The sequence below is a fragment of the Glandiceps talaboti genome, chromosome 7, assembly GCF_964340395.1.
Source record: "Glandiceps talaboti chromosome 7, keGlaTala1.1, whole genome shotgun sequence".
NCBI lineage: Eukaryota > Metazoa > Hemichordata > Enteropneusta > Spengelidae > Glandiceps > Glandiceps talaboti.
The window spans coordinates 13,257,523-13,274,792 of NC_135555.1; the positions used below are offsets into that span (position 1 = coordinate 13,257,523).

The 17,270-nt window shown below is 35.9% G+C and overlaps 1 protein-coding gene across 1 annotated transcript; it reads right to left on the reverse strand.

Moving 5' to 3' along the window:
• Window positions 1–877: 877 nt before the first annotated feature.
• Window positions 878–4,685, reverse strand: LOC144437290 (cyclic AMP-responsive element-binding protein 3-like protein 3-B). The gene has a single exon (XM_078126213.1). It carries the CDS (start codon window positions 4,404–4,406, stop codon window positions 3,027–3,029), a length of 1,380 nt encoding a protein of 459 aa, XP_077982339.1. The 5' UTR covers window positions 4,407–4,685; the 3' UTR covers window positions 878–3,026.
• Between the last annotated feature and the right edge of the window lie 12,585 nt (window positions 4,686–17,270).

Below are 17,270 nucleotides of genomic sequence, written 5' to 3' on the forward strand. Positions count from 1 at the left end.
TCTATTCCTCTCAATATATACGTCAGAGTGTGACATACTGAGGGGTCCCCTTCCCTGGTCTTTGTATATTGCCTTTGTGTAAAGCTGCTTGTTCACACACACACTCTCTTGCTCTCTCTCAACATAGAAATGTCACCCCTCTCTCACTGTCTCACATGTTTTAGCATGTCTATAACACTGTAGTCTAGATGCAATCTCAAGATTTCTTGTCGAAGAGATTCAAGTCACAGATAGCCTCCAGACTAATAACATTACATGTAACAAACCTATAACTATAATGTGAAAAGTATCATCTAATGGGGGGAACAACAATGCCCAGGTATTATATCATTGGACGAGTTTTGTCATGATACGTAGCACATGGTACAACAGCATGTCACACCATGTGTCAGATTTAAGATTAATATGTCGAAAATAGAAATATTAGCATTGTCAAAATAGCATAAAAAGGTATCTAGATACTAAATATTGCATAAAAATACATCTAGCCTATAACACGATGATCGATGAATTATATTTTTAGCAGTGGCCGGAAGAATTTTTCTGAACACCTTGCCCAAAGTCAGTGGCCCAGTACGGTAGCTATGATAAATTGATAAGGGGAGGGTACACATGTATTAGGAGCATGTTGATGGTTTTTCTACCTGTCTGTCAAACCATGCTGACATTTGACTGAGTGGTGATTAAATCAACTTCACATAGTTTGACGAGTTCTGCTCAAGTGAAAAATATCGAAACACCAGCAGGTGTTCAAGTATGATAGATACTACTGGGATAACCCTAGAATTAGACAGTTGCAATTTGAAATGTCACCTTTACAAGTTTTTACTCAAATGTATTGACTCAGGCAAGATTTAGATTTGACGTCTACAAAAGAATATTTTTATTGTAATATAATTTGGTATATAGCATATTCTGAATAATATTCAAAATACAACGTTACGAATAAATGTTACATCATTTCAGAGTTTGTTTAGCCCACTACAAACAAGTTTTTCACAGAATGTTTGAGTTTTTCTGAATCCACTTTAAAGCCATAGTAACAGTAACACTGAATATATAGTAATATTGTAGCCTGTGCCTCTGGGATTATTTTCCCAAATGTTCTTAAAAATCTGTCAACATTTTTGAGCAAAACATATCAAAGCTCAGGGAATACTTGCCCTTTTGTAAAACAAGAAATTTGGTAGTTCAATCTTTATTTTCAAGGAAATAGACAATCACATATTTTCTTATAGATTTGCAAGATACTTGGTAGCCATATTGGATTCTAAAATCAATTTTACAAACTGAATCAGTGGAAACAAAAAGTTTTATTTACAGCCATTTTATGTTGTTCGCTATGCGTCTTGCAATGTGCATGAATACTGCAAATTGACACAAAAAGTTTGGTGCATATAAGCAAAATAACTATTTACAAAAGGATGGCAGAATAGCTTGTTAGGATCATTGGTGGTATTTGGTTCGATTTTCCTAGTACATAGTCTGTACAATCTGCCATAAAGGGGCGCCCTCATACATTGGTCAAGTACACCAACGAGGGCAGAGTGGTACAACATACTTTGCAGTCTATATAGTACAAAGCACACATGAAAAGCCGAGTTTTGCCACCTGGTCATTTTTTATGTAATTAGTGTTCAGAACATTGATAATTACATTACATTTCAATTACAAACTCACTTTTATTCACATTTAATGAAACAGAAACTTTTTTTTTCTGATCGTCATATTGACCTATATTTTAAACTGGATTTGTACAAAGTGCTGTAAAGGTAGACTGTAAGATATACTGCCATTTCACCTTTATTGTCTTCTCTGGTCAGTGAGAGGGGTAACCAATGCATGACAGTGCACTGACATGCATACCTTACAGACTGTGAAATTTCAAAGAGCAAATGTCATTTTTCAAATAATTTTTTCATATAACACATTGTCCAGATCAAACAAAAACCGTATGGCACATTGCTCATTTGTTATTAATAATGTGTTGCTTAACTAACTACAAGTGTTTTTTTTTGTACGAACAAATACCCCTTGGTAGAGAGAGAGCTAATGTTGTAGGTTGGCATATGCACAGGCTAACTTTCAAGTTTACATTGTTACATGTGGTATCCAGCTACAGACCCATCAAAAAAATATAGCACAAAGAACTAAAGTTGCATTTAACAGTTCTACAATACAAGTATGCTGCTAACATTTTTGACACTTTAAATGCAACCCATTTTTAAGCCCATTAGTCATTTCCCTAATAAGGAATCTTAATGAGAATGCTCACTAATAAAGCATACAAATACTTTGCTGTTTAGTTTTTTCATTCTCTGGAATAGCATAATAATGAACTTTTGCTTATGTCAATCAACACAAAAAATGTAGGCGAAACTCTTGAAGAGCTTCATTCAATACACAAATGATAAACTCAGACTAAATTGCTGTATAAAGCTACGAGGCACAATCAAACTGTTGTGTTGAATTGTATAGATGGCTTTGTGACATTTCAAACTGTTTGAAAAATCTGTTTTCATCTCAAGTGAGCAACAGGTCTCAATGCATTGAGATATATATTTGGTATTTGGTTCTTCAACTGTACACTATAATCTGTTTACTTTGACCTGCATATATATGTACTTTCAAGATAAATGTTTTCATTTTGTCACATTATAGTTTATGGGTGTTTGGTGTGTACCCAAAATATTAATATCATTTGAATTCTCGGTACCTGCAATAGCTTTTTTCCTCATGCTAGAGGGGTCAAAACAGAACAAGGTTGACTAATTTTCATGCATGCCTATAGTAATGCATGTGAAGCACGTGGAGCAGAAATTATGGTGCCGTCCAAGAAATTGATTGTGCTTTATTTTATGATGTGCCTAGGCAGTAATTATAAATATTCTATTTCAGGTACCGAGAATTGACTTCTTCCCTGACAGTCACACGTCTACATGTTACACAGTTTTTATCACTGTCAAAATACAGCAACACTTATCATGAAAGATTCTGATAAGTTTTTAAAATGTCAATGCCACAATTTACATTTCATCATTGATACTAGGATGTTGAATGGCCGCATGGTGTCCTTGCACAGTCTGTGCTTGATCTTTCACAATTTTTGAGGAAGTTGTGTTTTGTTGCAACTTATGTCCTGTGTTTTTATTGAGGACTGTTTCTTTTTGTCCCTCTTGTATTATATCTTTCTTGACATCATTGTCAGACAGGTCTGTCGCTTTACCCTGTGGTGCATCCTTGTTGTTATTATCATCATCAAGTATGCTCCTGGGAGCTTCAGGAGGCCAGTTATCTTGAGGACTCTTTGTAAAGCTGTACGGATCACCACCAATCACCATGGTATCTGTCACTGGCTGTTCGGGATTTTCCTTCAGTGTACGCGTAACGACACCCGATGGTTCGTAGGCTGGTGGTTGTGTAGATGAACTTCTGAAGGGATTGTAACTTGGCATGACAAGCAAAGCAAATGAAAGTAGCAGTACCATAACACATGTAGAGGTCTGTGTTGTCTTGGTGCTTGTTTTAGTGATTAAAGTATGCAGTGTCTTTAGCTGTTCTAACAGCGATACATTCTGTTTTTCAAGTCTCTCAACTTTACGTTGCAACTCTAGATTATGCTTCGTACAAGCTGTAACTCTGTGTTCAAGTCCGTCAACGTACTCTTTTTTCCGTTTCCTGCTTTCCTGAGCAGACTGCTTGTTGCGAATTTTCCTCCTCACTGCTTTCAATGTTCTTTCTTCATCTTTTGTCAATGGCATGTCAGTGGGTAGGGTAACGCTCATTTCCTCCAATAATTTTTTCTCCTCGGGCGACAAAATTAGTTCCGGGTATTTTTTCGATAGATCTAGATCTGTAGCTTGAGCCGATGACACGATTTTTACATCTCGGATTGTGAATGGTAGGCTTCCTTTTTTACCCTCTGACACAGATAATCGAAAATCGTCGGTCCAATCTGCGAAGTTGACATCTTCATCGTCATGTAGACCATGCGTCGAGGAGACCATGTTGTCGTTCTCGCTTTCTGTTACCAGTATCGTCATGGTGTCGAGTCCGTTCATGTGTTCCATGTCCAGTGCGTTGTCGTCATCAAATGGTCCTGGGTTGTCGTCTGATATACCACTATCGCTGTTCAATGGCGAAGTGGCGTATTGTGGACTCGGTAGGCTTGTTGTTATGTCTACTGTGTCATCGTCTGGCACATGAAGCAGTGACGAAAACAAATCGACGTCCTCAACGTCAACATGTTTCATTCCTCCACCACCATTTTCGATTTCATCGCCAAGCACTGTAGTTGGGGACGTGGAAGTACTACCAATAAAGGCGTCGTCGATAATAATACCATCTCTGTCAAAGAGTAAATCCAACACCGAAGACGCCGAACTTGGCCGTTGCTCCGTCTCCATGTTGTCTAACACATGTGTTTCTTCCAAGAAGTCCAGTTCAATATTCAGTGTCAACACGACACGGAAATGTGAAAAAAAATTCACAAAACAAACGCCCCACAAACAGATCTTATTCACGTCGAACAATTCCCACCGACAGTTGGAGATAAGTCTAAGTTAAGTCACGATACCTTGAAGGAGACGAAGATTACTTCAGTACCCTGTAATGTTGCTATTTTGGGAATTTTATCTTGTGACTCAGGTGTAGACAACGCAGCGAAGATGACGTGGCCAACAACCGGAAATTCCCGAAGGTGATGTCATCGTACCGAATTTTACCGAAGGTAGTGACCTCTAGTGGCGACTGATGGAGAGCCTTCGAATTTGCAATACGTGTCTGTACAAGAATCGGGAAGTGATACATATAAAAAGGCAAAACAAATCCATATATCCCCATTTCTTTCTTTCTGTTTATTAAAAATATTTATTGATTCATCCATTCAATTGCTACTGTGGCACATAATACGTTTTTTTTATTTGCAAGTTTGGTATGCAATTTGCTATTTGTTGTGTTGTTATATCATCACCAATACTAGTAAATATATTGATGTCATATTTATTCACATGACATGATGACTCATACTTCATTTTTCATGTCCTTTACCACAGTGTCCTCAATAGGTTCTCTTCAAATACACACAATGAGAAAAAGAGAAATGCAAAGTACCAAAAGTCAAAATGCACCCATTCCACATTTCAAAAAATCGAAAAATGAAAAAGTCAGTTAGGATAGAGGAAATAGTGTTGTAGCATTTAGTCCTACATGTCTACAGGTAGGCTAACAGGTTTATGGTATCTTTCTAAAATTTGAACTAATGTATCAAAGTTCAATTACTAGTAATTAGGGTGGGAGCTCACTTAAGATTTATTTGGCAATGCCAGTATGTCGTGTCAGGTAGGGTTTGGTAAAAAGTCAAAGTCTGTCAGGCTAAAACAAAATTTTATTTTAAAAAGTTTTCATAATTTAAGTTTCAACGTAGACTATAGGACTTGTCAACTTTCTTATCAAACCTAATTTTACATATTCACAAGTCCATGTCTCCTAATTGGCTTGCCATTGTGGTTGGACTGATATGCCTGCAGTTTTCATAACAAAATAATCTGTGCCAGACACCCGTGACTATGGGCTAATTGGGACATAGCATCTGATTGGCTCAGTTTCACTATAATGTCTAACTGTACATGTTGTTCTTCACCATGGCAACTCTAGTGTTGCCTGGTATGCACTGTGCATTTAATGTGTACATGTTGGTGAAAATAAAGGAACATACAACACAACACAACACAACGCAACGCAACGCAACGCAACACAACACAACACAACACAACACAACACAACACATCACAACACATCACAACACAACACAACACAACACAACACAACACAGTAATAAACCAAGACACCTGAAAGCTAACCTAAAGTGTTGCTTGAACAAATCATTTTATTTGCACAGATGATACACACAATACATGCTTGTGTCATGATAATCCAATGTAAAGTTTACGACGGTAAATGCTTTAAAAGAAAGTATTTGTTCATAACATAAAATATCATTGTTCTATCTGTTCAGCAAAGAAAATGATGTCTTGTTTTTGTCTGTAGTGACAGTAACCTTATCAGACGTAAAACTTACATTTTTGTAATATTAAAAAAAAATAATTCTGTGTTTCCAATAACATGGCCTCAGAAAATATAGTATGTAGGTTGGATTTTATTTTATTTTCTTATATTTACCTTTATGTTTGTTTTCATTTTTGAAAATTATTGCTGTGACCCAAAAAACAAACAAAATAATGGTCAGAATCTGTAGCCATACGAATTCTTATATAAACTAATGATATGTAGGTGACGTCACATTAGTTATGATATCACCCAGTTGTCTTTGTTCAGTGCAGTGTTGGTATTTTATGCCAGATGTGTGTATTTTGTGGTATATTCTTTGGTATATTCTTTGTGTTGTTAGTGAAGGTGTTCTGTACAGAGTAAGGTGATGATATTGTCATAGAACTAAGTTGAATTAGAATACGTAATGATGTAAGTTTTATTTCAAGAAAACCCCTTCTGTGATAATTTGTTGAAATATGTAGACTTCACTGGGGATAGAAAACAGACCTACATGAAGGTCAAAAAGAGAAAGAATTTCCTAACTTTTTGTTTTATAAAATATTTTAAAAATGTTTAGGGTCGGCGGGTTAAACTATGGTCGGTTGGGTTATCGGAAAGACATAGTTAAAATTGTATATGCTTAGGTTACTCTGTATGTTGCATTTCAACAAACTTGTGTACATGCTTGTTTTAGAAGCTCTGTATTATCATTATCTGTCCACCATCATCATTACCTTTAGACAATGTGTCGTTGGAATTTTCCTTTCAGTGATCTATACTACACATTTTTCTTTTGTCATCAGTTTCATCTATGTTGTTTTTCCTATAAATCCACATTAGATTGGTAATATCCTTTTCTCTCCTTTCTACTCTTCTTGATCTCTTATTGTTCTGCACCATCAAGTTAGTCTGTAAGGTATGCCATGATGGTGCGCCCTCACACATCGGTCAACCACTCTTACCAGTGAGGGCAGAGTGACATGACATATCTTACAGTCTATGTCAAGTTGTGGTAAATCTGTACTATTGTCATGATCACTCATCTATCCTTCTCTGTACCACAGACAAGGCAGAAATTGTCTGTGTCTGTATTGTCCTTTGCGTTTCCTTCATGTTTCCTACATCAGTGAAATATCCTAATATATCAAAAGTCTGTATTTTCTTGATCTGTCATCCTTCGTATTGTCACTGATTTGAGGCAGATTGGAGTTGTCCCACACACTGCACTAGATATGCACGGTATATCTTGTTCTCTGTATTGTTCGTGTTTCCTACATCTGTTATATCTGTCAAAAGTCTGTATATTCTTGATGTCATTCTATAATCATGGATTTATGTTAGCTCTGGATTGTCCCTCACTGCACTAGATCTGTACATCATTTTTTGTTATCTGTATTGGCTTACCTGCAATATTCTTATCTGTCAAAAGTCTGTATTTTTCTTTCATTTCTACCTAGTTTTCATCTGTGGTAAATCTGCACTGTCCTCCACTGCATTAGATCTGTCCTTCACCTGTACTGCCTTCATCTGTACTGTCTGCCGTTTGTGCTGGATTGTCTTTGAGTTGTGTTGAATCTATATCGTCTTCTGTCTGTACAATACCTGTACTGTCTGTCACCTGTGCTAATGTTGCATTGTGCGTCATCTCTTGTTCTAAATCTGCACTACACATACTCTCTTCACTGTCTCTGTGTTGCAAATCATCCACAGTGTTTTTAATTTGTGAAACGTTCATACTGGATTCCACCTCATTGTTCTTGACTTTGTCTTCACTTGTCTGTGAGATGTTTGGATTGAGTTGTTTGCTTGTTTCTGATTTCCTATGTTGTTTTGATTTTGAATGTCTTTGCCTTCTGTCAGACTCTTTCCTTATGGTTCTTTTCTTTTGTAAATCTGGTAAAACTATTTTGGTGATATCTGAATCATACAGATACTGTAGAGACTTGACAACAGTTTCAGTGAATACCTTCTTTATTACATGAGATGGTAGTACCCGCTCTATATGTCTTTTGTATGCCTACAATGACAACAAACAAAAAATTTATGCCAATGCTTTACATTGTTAATAGGATCAAGATAAGGAGAATTGAGAGATGAATGAGGAAATGTGATAACTTTCAATCTTTTAAAGTGGCCACATGGATGAGGATGGGTATTTATTTATTTTTTTTTTTATTTATGAAACTATTTTATTGTGGTGTCCTACTTGAAAAATCAATATTTAACAACATTGTCTAAGTCTGTATTTGTCATTTAATACATTGCAAAAAGCAAAAAATGTCTAAAAATGTTTGTTCTTGTACATACAATAACAAACATTTGACACAGTTATTATGGTATACAATTCATTGAACTACAAACAAGGACTTGACATATGTTGTGTGACATTGATTTTTCAAGTAGGAAGCCATGATAAAATTGTTTTAATAATTAAAAATACCCAAAAATACCCAATCCACTTTAAAAGCCAAAAATTGGTTTAGTAGACCTATAATTGACTGACAAAAAGCATGTTACCTCTGGCGAGACCATTTAATTACCCAAAAAGATTTAATTATACTTGTGCCTTTGACAGATTGTCATACCTTACTTTGAAATGATAATTGTGTTCATCAAGTTTTTCCAGAACTTTTACCGATTCAATGAGATAATACTGAACATTATTCCCTCTCACAAAGTTGGACACATAACATTGTCCCCAGAAGACAACCCTCTACAGTGGAGCAAAGTCAAAACACTGTGCATCCATTAATTATTCAATTTTCAAATTCAAATCTTCCAATGCAGAATGGGAATGAAAAGGAATCTTATCCTAAAAGCAATTCTCTCCTCTATTATTTTAAGACTTGTTTTATATTACATACCTCCTCTGAGTTACATTTTATTTCACACAGGAAACACATCCAGTCTTTCTTCCCCTTTGTATTGATCTTAAGCATGTCTTGATAATCCTGTTGAACAGATCAATATCACTGTGAGTGACAGAGCTGTGTACTAGATAACATGTTATTTCAAATCAAATGCATGAATTAGCCTATAGTAATGAAGTCTATGCACTGACACAGTCTGTTATGTCATAGGACTACTTTTGTGACTGGACATACTTACTATGAGCAAACACAAGGTGATAGACTTGACACGTTGTAGCAAAAGATCAACAATCTTTGTGTCATACAGTCTTTCCCATACCAGTATGTTGGTATTTTCTTTCTTTTTCCTACTACTGACCAGTATGGCTTATATTTTGCTAAAAAGTTTGGTGTATGAAATTGATTTACTAGCTTCTGATTGACTGATGAGCCAAATTTGTACATGTCAGTCACACTGGTTACGCCTACCTTGGGTACAAGTACAGGTATTACACTTTGATTAAACACAACAGAGTCCTATTAAAACCATGGAAAAGAAAGATGATACCAGTGACTGAACGATAACAAGTGAAAGCAGTACTCAAGAACATTGGTTATATGAAGCTAGATTTTCAAGTACCGTTCCCCTGACAAATAATTATGTAGTTTAGAATCACATTACCTCCAATAAATGTCGAAGTCGCTTGACATTCTTCTCTTTAATGGCTGACTTCACTTTGATGACAATTTTATGCATCAAATTTATAAGTATATGTCTCTCACTACTAAGATGTCTAAGCTTGAAGTCCTGTAACAAACGCCAAGACAGTTACTCTTTCAAAGTTGTGTATTCAATGAGTCTGACAACTAAGTCTTCATGCACCTGTATACTGAAGTGTTGTATACATTTGACAAAGAAGTCTTTGAACATCTGTCTTTGAGTTTAATAGTTATATATTGCAACTATAACATGACAGCAATGGGCTTGATATACCTACCTTGGGAGGTTAACTATGTTACACACGTGACAATATAGCTATGTTACACACATGACAACAATAGTCTTTACATGCCTGTCTTCTGAGGTTAGTTGTGTTACACATATGACAACACAATAGTCTTTACATGCCTGTCTTAATTCTGAGGGTATCTGTGTTACACATGATAATATAGCTGTGTTACACATGACAACAATACTCTTTGCATTCCTCTTTTTTGAGGTTAGCTGTGCTACACATGACAACAACAGTCTTTACATGCCTGTCTTAATTCTGAGGCTTGCTGTGTTACACATGATAACATAGCTGTGTTACATGTCACAACAATACTCTTTACATACCTGTCATCTGAGGTTAGCTGTGTTACACATAACAAGTCTTTTTTACATACCTGTCTTCTGAGGCTACCTATGTTGCAAATGTGGCAACGATGGTCCTTCCTTGATATACCAATTTTGTTCTCTTCCGCAAGATTCTATTGAAATCCAAAAACACAAAATGAAATAAAATTAATCTATTTGTAATACATATAGTTACTTATTACAAAAAATCTCAAACCTGAGCAATTTTCCATTATTTACCTTCACCAAAAGCACTTCCATAAAAGAAATGTTACTGTCACAGTGCGTTTTACATATTTAAGGGAAACATCACTTCAAAAAAGGAATATATTTTTATTAACTGTTGGTTCTCTCGAGTCATTATCTGATTTCATATCACATAAATTTCATGCAATTGCTAAAAAACATCAGATTGAAACTTGCTTCACACTCATTGTCTTAATTTTAGTCCAGGATTGCCTCATGGGAGTTTAGCAGACTTGCATACAAGATGAATAATACTTATTCATGACTACCTATCTGAAGGTAATAAGCACTTAGGAGTCATGAATATTAATTGTTCATCTAATAATTACATATGCATGTGTGATGACTCCCTTGAGGCAACACTGGATTACTACTAAGGTAATTGCAGAGCAATGGATGTGAAACAAGTTTTACTTTGTACATGTATTGATGTGATGTAGAATGGTGAAATATCTCACCAGAAGACAAAGTTCAAAAACTGCTTTTATTTCCTAGAGTGGTGTTCTTATCCAGACTCTAGTAGAAGTACCTAGAATTCCAGATGACATCAACAACTAAATCAAGTTCACACACAATAGCAATCCACTAACTGTGTAAACTTTCTACCAAAACAAAATATCAGTATCATCTGGCAAAGAACTAGTGGGTTGACAACTTTGAAAACTGACAGACTTCCCTCAGTTTGACAGAATTATTATTTCCAGACACTATGTTAAGGCACTCTCATTTCCCTATTTTGACAAGCAGATATCTATATCACTATATAATAGTTTTTGGCCATCATGACTCAGAATGAGATATATTCCTATAGCATTTCCCAAACTCTTCTTGCAGAAGTTGGGCATATAAACAACTAAATACAGATCATACTGTTACTACATTGTATTATATACTAGTATATACATAAAAGATACATAACAAGGTCTGTTGATGCCAAGTTGTATTTCTAGTGCATTTGGTGTTCCCCTATCTCTTACTATGTGGTGACTCATAAGAAATGCCAGTTTTTATCATTTTGACTCACAACAAAATTTGGCTATCATTGAAGGGCATACTGCCTACCATAGACCCTCCACCAGCTGGTGATGGGTTTATTACCCTACTAACACCATGGCTCCTTTTGTAGTGCTGAATTGATGATATTCATTATACAACTGTATCCCCATCTCTCATTTAGTTAGTTAGTTAGTTAGTTAGTTAGTTAGTTAGTTAGTTAGTTAGTTAGTTAGTTATTTTATTCAGTGTACTAGTAAATAGATACACAAAACAAAAGGCAATGGTACCGCTCACACTTGCACCAGCATTCACATTCAAACACAGTCACATTGATCAGTAGTCAGGGGCACTGCAGCTAATATAGTGTACTCACAGCTCTCTTGTATGCATCCTCCACCTTACTTGGGACAGCAAAGTCTTCAATAATCCGACTCATTCTTAGGATGATATCAAATGTCTCCCGTGTTTCCAAGTGTTTTACCTGCTGAGCATGCAACTGTTCCTGTAAGAAGTAATTTACAAATTAAATATGCCCAGTTCAGATATGGATTAAAAGTTAGGTGTAAAATAAACAGTTGTTTGACAGAGAAAAGTTTGGTTCAGTACAAAAGAATACTCCTATGTAATCCTTATGGCTCTACTTATAAGATAACACTAATGTTAGAACCTGGAATTACTTTGAATCATTATGATGTTCCATTGAGATATCAATACAGCTACACTGATATAGGCTTGGTGTTTCACTCATGCAACATGACATTTTTTACACACTCTCAGACAACTTCTAATGGAAAAGAAACAATTACATAGGTGGCAAGCACAGTGGGGATGTAGAAGTAGTCAAGTTTAAATGTTGATTATCAGTTAGAAAATAAACAATTGAAGCCATTAAAATCATCAAGTCCATGTGTAATGTTTTCATTAGAAGCCTGTTTTTACTGCACTGTGAAAGAATAGCAGTGCTTATCAGAGTTCAAAGTGATTGGGTAAAGGATCCTGCTGTGTTTATTGTGTTTCTGTTATATATTGTTAGTCAAGAGTTGAAATATGTCTATCTTTGTGTCAAAAACATAATGTCCCATGAATGTAACACCAAGCCTACATCGTTTTAGCTGTACTGTCCCATGAATGAAATACCAAGCCTACATCGTTTTAGCTGTAATGTCACATGAATGAAACACCAAGCCTACATCGTTTTAGCTGTAAGTTGTAGAAAATACTTACACATGTGTTTGGTGGTAGTATGTTACAGCAAATTAGACAGCAGTTGACATGGAAGACTTGTTTTAACCTTTCAGGTAAAGATAACATGGGTAGTAACTAGAAATGAACATAAAATATAGCAATGTTAGTAAAGATTTTTGTCAAGCCAGGCAACAGTTTGTCTCAGGTTTCATGATTTTGGTTATATATAGAGTAGACTTACCATATCTTCTGTGATTGGTCGTATGTCATCCATCTTAGTTTTCATAGACTTGGCTCCAACACCTGCGTCTGACTCCACTACTTTGGCACCATGTTTGGCAGCATGTCCTGCATCACATTTTTTGTCAATATTTCTTGATTCAGTGGATTTCTCTGTATAGCTGTGTGATGCTTTGGGGTATAATTCTTTCAAAATGTCTTTTTGTTGATGATGATGTTTACCACCAAGGTGGTAACAGAGTTCCTACCATGAAAACAAATATCACATAATTAATAGTAATAATAAAGTAGACTTATAGAGCGCCTAATCTCTGCAAGCACGGCTTGAAATATACAGAATTATAAACATCATTGAAATATACAGAATTATATTCTTAAATACGTTCATCAGGTCGGTAAAACATGAATAATACATTTTTGTACCATGACCAATGGTTCTTATTACCTATGAGTAATGTTTTGCCTGTTCAGGTTGACAGGCTTTGTCAAACTATCTGCACACTTGGATATTTGTACTCATGCTTGCGGTGATTTCTGCTGACCTTTCATTCACATGACAGTAGAGCCACAGAGAACACCCCAAGCACTCATGCAAATACCTTTAAGTATATGACACTGGTACTTGCACATAATGGGATTCCGTCATGGTATCTTACCTTATAATTAGAGTATCTCTTTTCACATATTGCACAAAACCATCTATTTCCTTTCTGCTTAAAGGCCGGATACTTCAGTCTGTCTTTCAAGGTAGTCTGTCAAGTACAAAAAACATATTATATCAATAACAGTTGATATATATATTTATAATGCATATTAATTAAGCAATAAAATGAGGATATTTGTCTTATACCCCTGTCAATGCAGCTGCATAAAATGGGCACCTGATAGGATAGAGACGGTTAGATTAACTGTGCGTTCTGGAGTTTTGTGTATTGTTATGTGTCTAATATATATTTCATATTTTACTTTAATCTGCATATTCTTTTAGTATTAATGTAGGAAACCACATCACAGCATCACTTCTCTAACAGAGATACATCATCATATAGTTTCCTTGTCTACTGTATCTTGTAAAAGAATAATTACACAGTGATGTGGGAAAAGCTAAATCAGCATGCAATGTCTAAAGATGTTATCCCAAACTGTGTGTAGGTACAATTCCTACTAAAACCTACCGGTAACTCTTCCAACTCTACAATGTTATAGTCTCTAATGAAATCCATGACAGCATTGTGTCTTTGTCCGGTGATATGATTTGTGAAATCCTGGGAAGAAAAAAACAAACAAATACTGAACACAATACAAGGGTAAACTACAGTAATATTTAGTCAAGTAAATTTCTTAAAGAAATGGGCAGGTAACCTAAAGTCAACCTGACCACATAATACTCAGTTCTGCCAACACTGAGGCATGGGTGTATGGGTACAATGACTGATGCTAGATAATGCTATGGCTACACTAAATCTTCACTACACCTTGAACCAAAATCTATCATTATCTCATATGCAATTTTTTAATATAGCTTCATCTAAATGCATCCAAAAATTTTTTAGGAATCAATCTATAACCAGCAATAAATACATAACACCCCCCCCCCCAACCCCCCATCCAACCTCACTAACGGATGCAATCACAAATAATTCAACACCGAGTTCAAGTCTTTAGTTTCATAGAAAAGGTTGCTTGTAAGTGAAATTAGATGGAAATCTGAGCTATTTCTATAGAAATAGCTCATACATAATTCAATATTCTTAGCATTACCCACTTCTGAGCACTCCGTCTCGAATCCACACATATTACAAATTTTTCTTGCATGACTGTTTGAGTAATTCTGTTGACGCCGCACCCCTTGATGTCCAGCAATTGGTGACACATCCATCACTCCAGGTACTACCTCATCATATCCATAGACTTCATTATGATCCATTGCAGCTGGTCCCTGCAATACACAACATCAATGACTTCAAATTATACATACTGGTATCTCATTCCGTCCTCATGAACTTTAGCAATTGTATATCACATCGTACCGGTACATGTTACGATGTATCATCTGATTTTTAACGACAACACAGCATATGGTGACTTCATGCTGTATTATTGTCTAAAAATATTACCACTTTGTTTTGAACAAAACCCAAAGAATGGAATTTTATCAGTTCCTTACCCACTCTTCTTTCCTTCTTTTAAGTTTTGTTCCATGATCCATTAATCTTGCTTCAGGAAAGTGGGGATAGAAGTCATTGCTATCTTGATATGCAGGTAATTCTCTATGTCTCTTCATATGTTGCCTATGATCATTTATCCCAGGATTGACAGTATTACTTGGCATTCCTCTATTGCTAGAACGTCCCCTTCCATCAAACTGACTTTGCGGACCTGAATGTTGGTACCTTGGTTGTTCATAATTTGCAGGCCTGTCAAATTTCTCAAATCGTGACATTCCAAAGTCATCTGTATCAGTACTTGTATGCCGAAGTTCACCTGTTCTAGGGTAGTTATTTCTATGGACGTGATTGTCATGGGGAGACTCAAATTCCTGCCAGCTTGATTCAGATGTTGACAAAGGTCTACGTTCTAAATGAAGTGGAATTTCCTCTACATTTCCTTCAACATCCTGCCAAAGGCCACCATATTGCCTTGTCCTTGTTGGCACATCACACATTCCAGGAGGTATGTCATGCATTTCAGCAGGCAACACATGTCTAGTGCTAACATTTCTGTTTTCTCCATTGGTACTAATCTTTGAAGTTTTTTTGGTTGTTTTTTCTAACTTGTCTAATTTGTCATGAATCTCAGTCAGAAGAGCTACAGTAGCAGGATCTATATTCCTCCCTGCGATATGATTCTCTATCAGTGATTTTTGTTCCTGGATCACTTTTTCTGGTTCATCTGTCTCATCACCTCTCTCCCCTTGTTGCTGCTGCTGATGTTGTTGTTGTTGTTGTTGTTGTTGTTGTTGTTGTTGTTGTTGTTGTTGTTGTTGATGTTGCTGTTGGAATGGTGGTTGAGTATTACCAGGTACACCCATCAGGGGCCGTCCATATTGGGTTGGGTTGGGTTGCACAGGTTGCTGCCAGTTAGGTGGACCTGGAACCAAGGAAGAATCTAGAGTAGTGTTTTAGCAAAAGTGGGGAAACTTTCAGAGGGAAATAGCTAAAACTTAGATTTGTTTTAATTTTGGGGAAACCTTGGTAAGGTGACTGGGGAACTCAAGTATATTTTACCTACTCACTGCCCTCACCAAAAACACTGGACTATCAACCAGCTAGAACTATGACTTGGTAACATCCAAGTTTATAAGTGATCATATCATGTAGTGGTGAATGTAACTGATGACTAACAGAAATACATACTAGCTGCAATATGTAGCGTTTGTTGTGATTTTGAGGGTTTTTTCTTGTTTTGTGCTTCTTTTCGTCCCGATGTTGATCTAGGAGTTTGATTCATGTTAAACATCGGAACGGAAAAAAAGTACAGGCAGAAGAACAAACCCTCAAAATCACAACAAACGCTACAATTATTGCAGCTAGCAAGTACCATTCCTACCAAACTTTAAGTTGAGAGGTAACGTGTAAACAATGTAAGCGAAGCGTTTTCTGCGCTGCCAGGCTAAACGTGTGACTAGCATTTATCCAGGTATATACTGCGTGAATAGTTGTTTTCGAAAGGCAACACGTATGATTTTACCTGCAAAATTAACTCCCTGGTTCCCGAATGTTGGATAATATGTTGAGGACCCGAAGCAGTTTTCTCTGCCAGTCGCCATTTTGGATTAGTGAAGTTGGCACTATATTCATAATCGTATTCATAGTAGAATTCGAATTCTATATCAGAATAATTATATACATGTACTGAATTGAAGTATACACTCGTCATATGCGAAAGTACGAACACAAGCGCAACGAAATCCGGGATTGAATAAAGAAAACAAAACATTACAAAATAAAACAAAAAAAAAACCCGACAAAATTGCATGGTATTTTCTTGAAAAGTGTTTGTCATTGAAGTATAAACTTATATAATAAACTGTGAAACAGTTTCATACCTCAAGAGGCTTGATTGTACACTAAAACAAACAATTTTGGATATGCTATGTGTTAATAGTTTTATTTTTTGTGGGCTTTTTTTTTGTAAACATACACAACAAATGTGTTAGTACATAATATATTTCAAGTAGTACTCATACTTTCATTATCCTTTCTTTTCTGTTTTAAATAATGAAATAAAATAAAAAGGAATGAGAAAACAGAGGAGACATTTATTAAATGCCTTTAATGAAACACATGAGCAGAAAAAATGCCCTGTATCTCATGCAATCAATTATATGTGCAACATGCACATCATAGTGTATTACAAAATAT

Excerpts from the sequence above, each read along its gene's own strand:
- LOC144437290 (XM_078126213.1), bottom strand. The coding sequence starts at position 4,406 with ATGGAGACGGAGCAACGGCCAAGTTCGGCGTCTTCGGTGTTGGATTTA.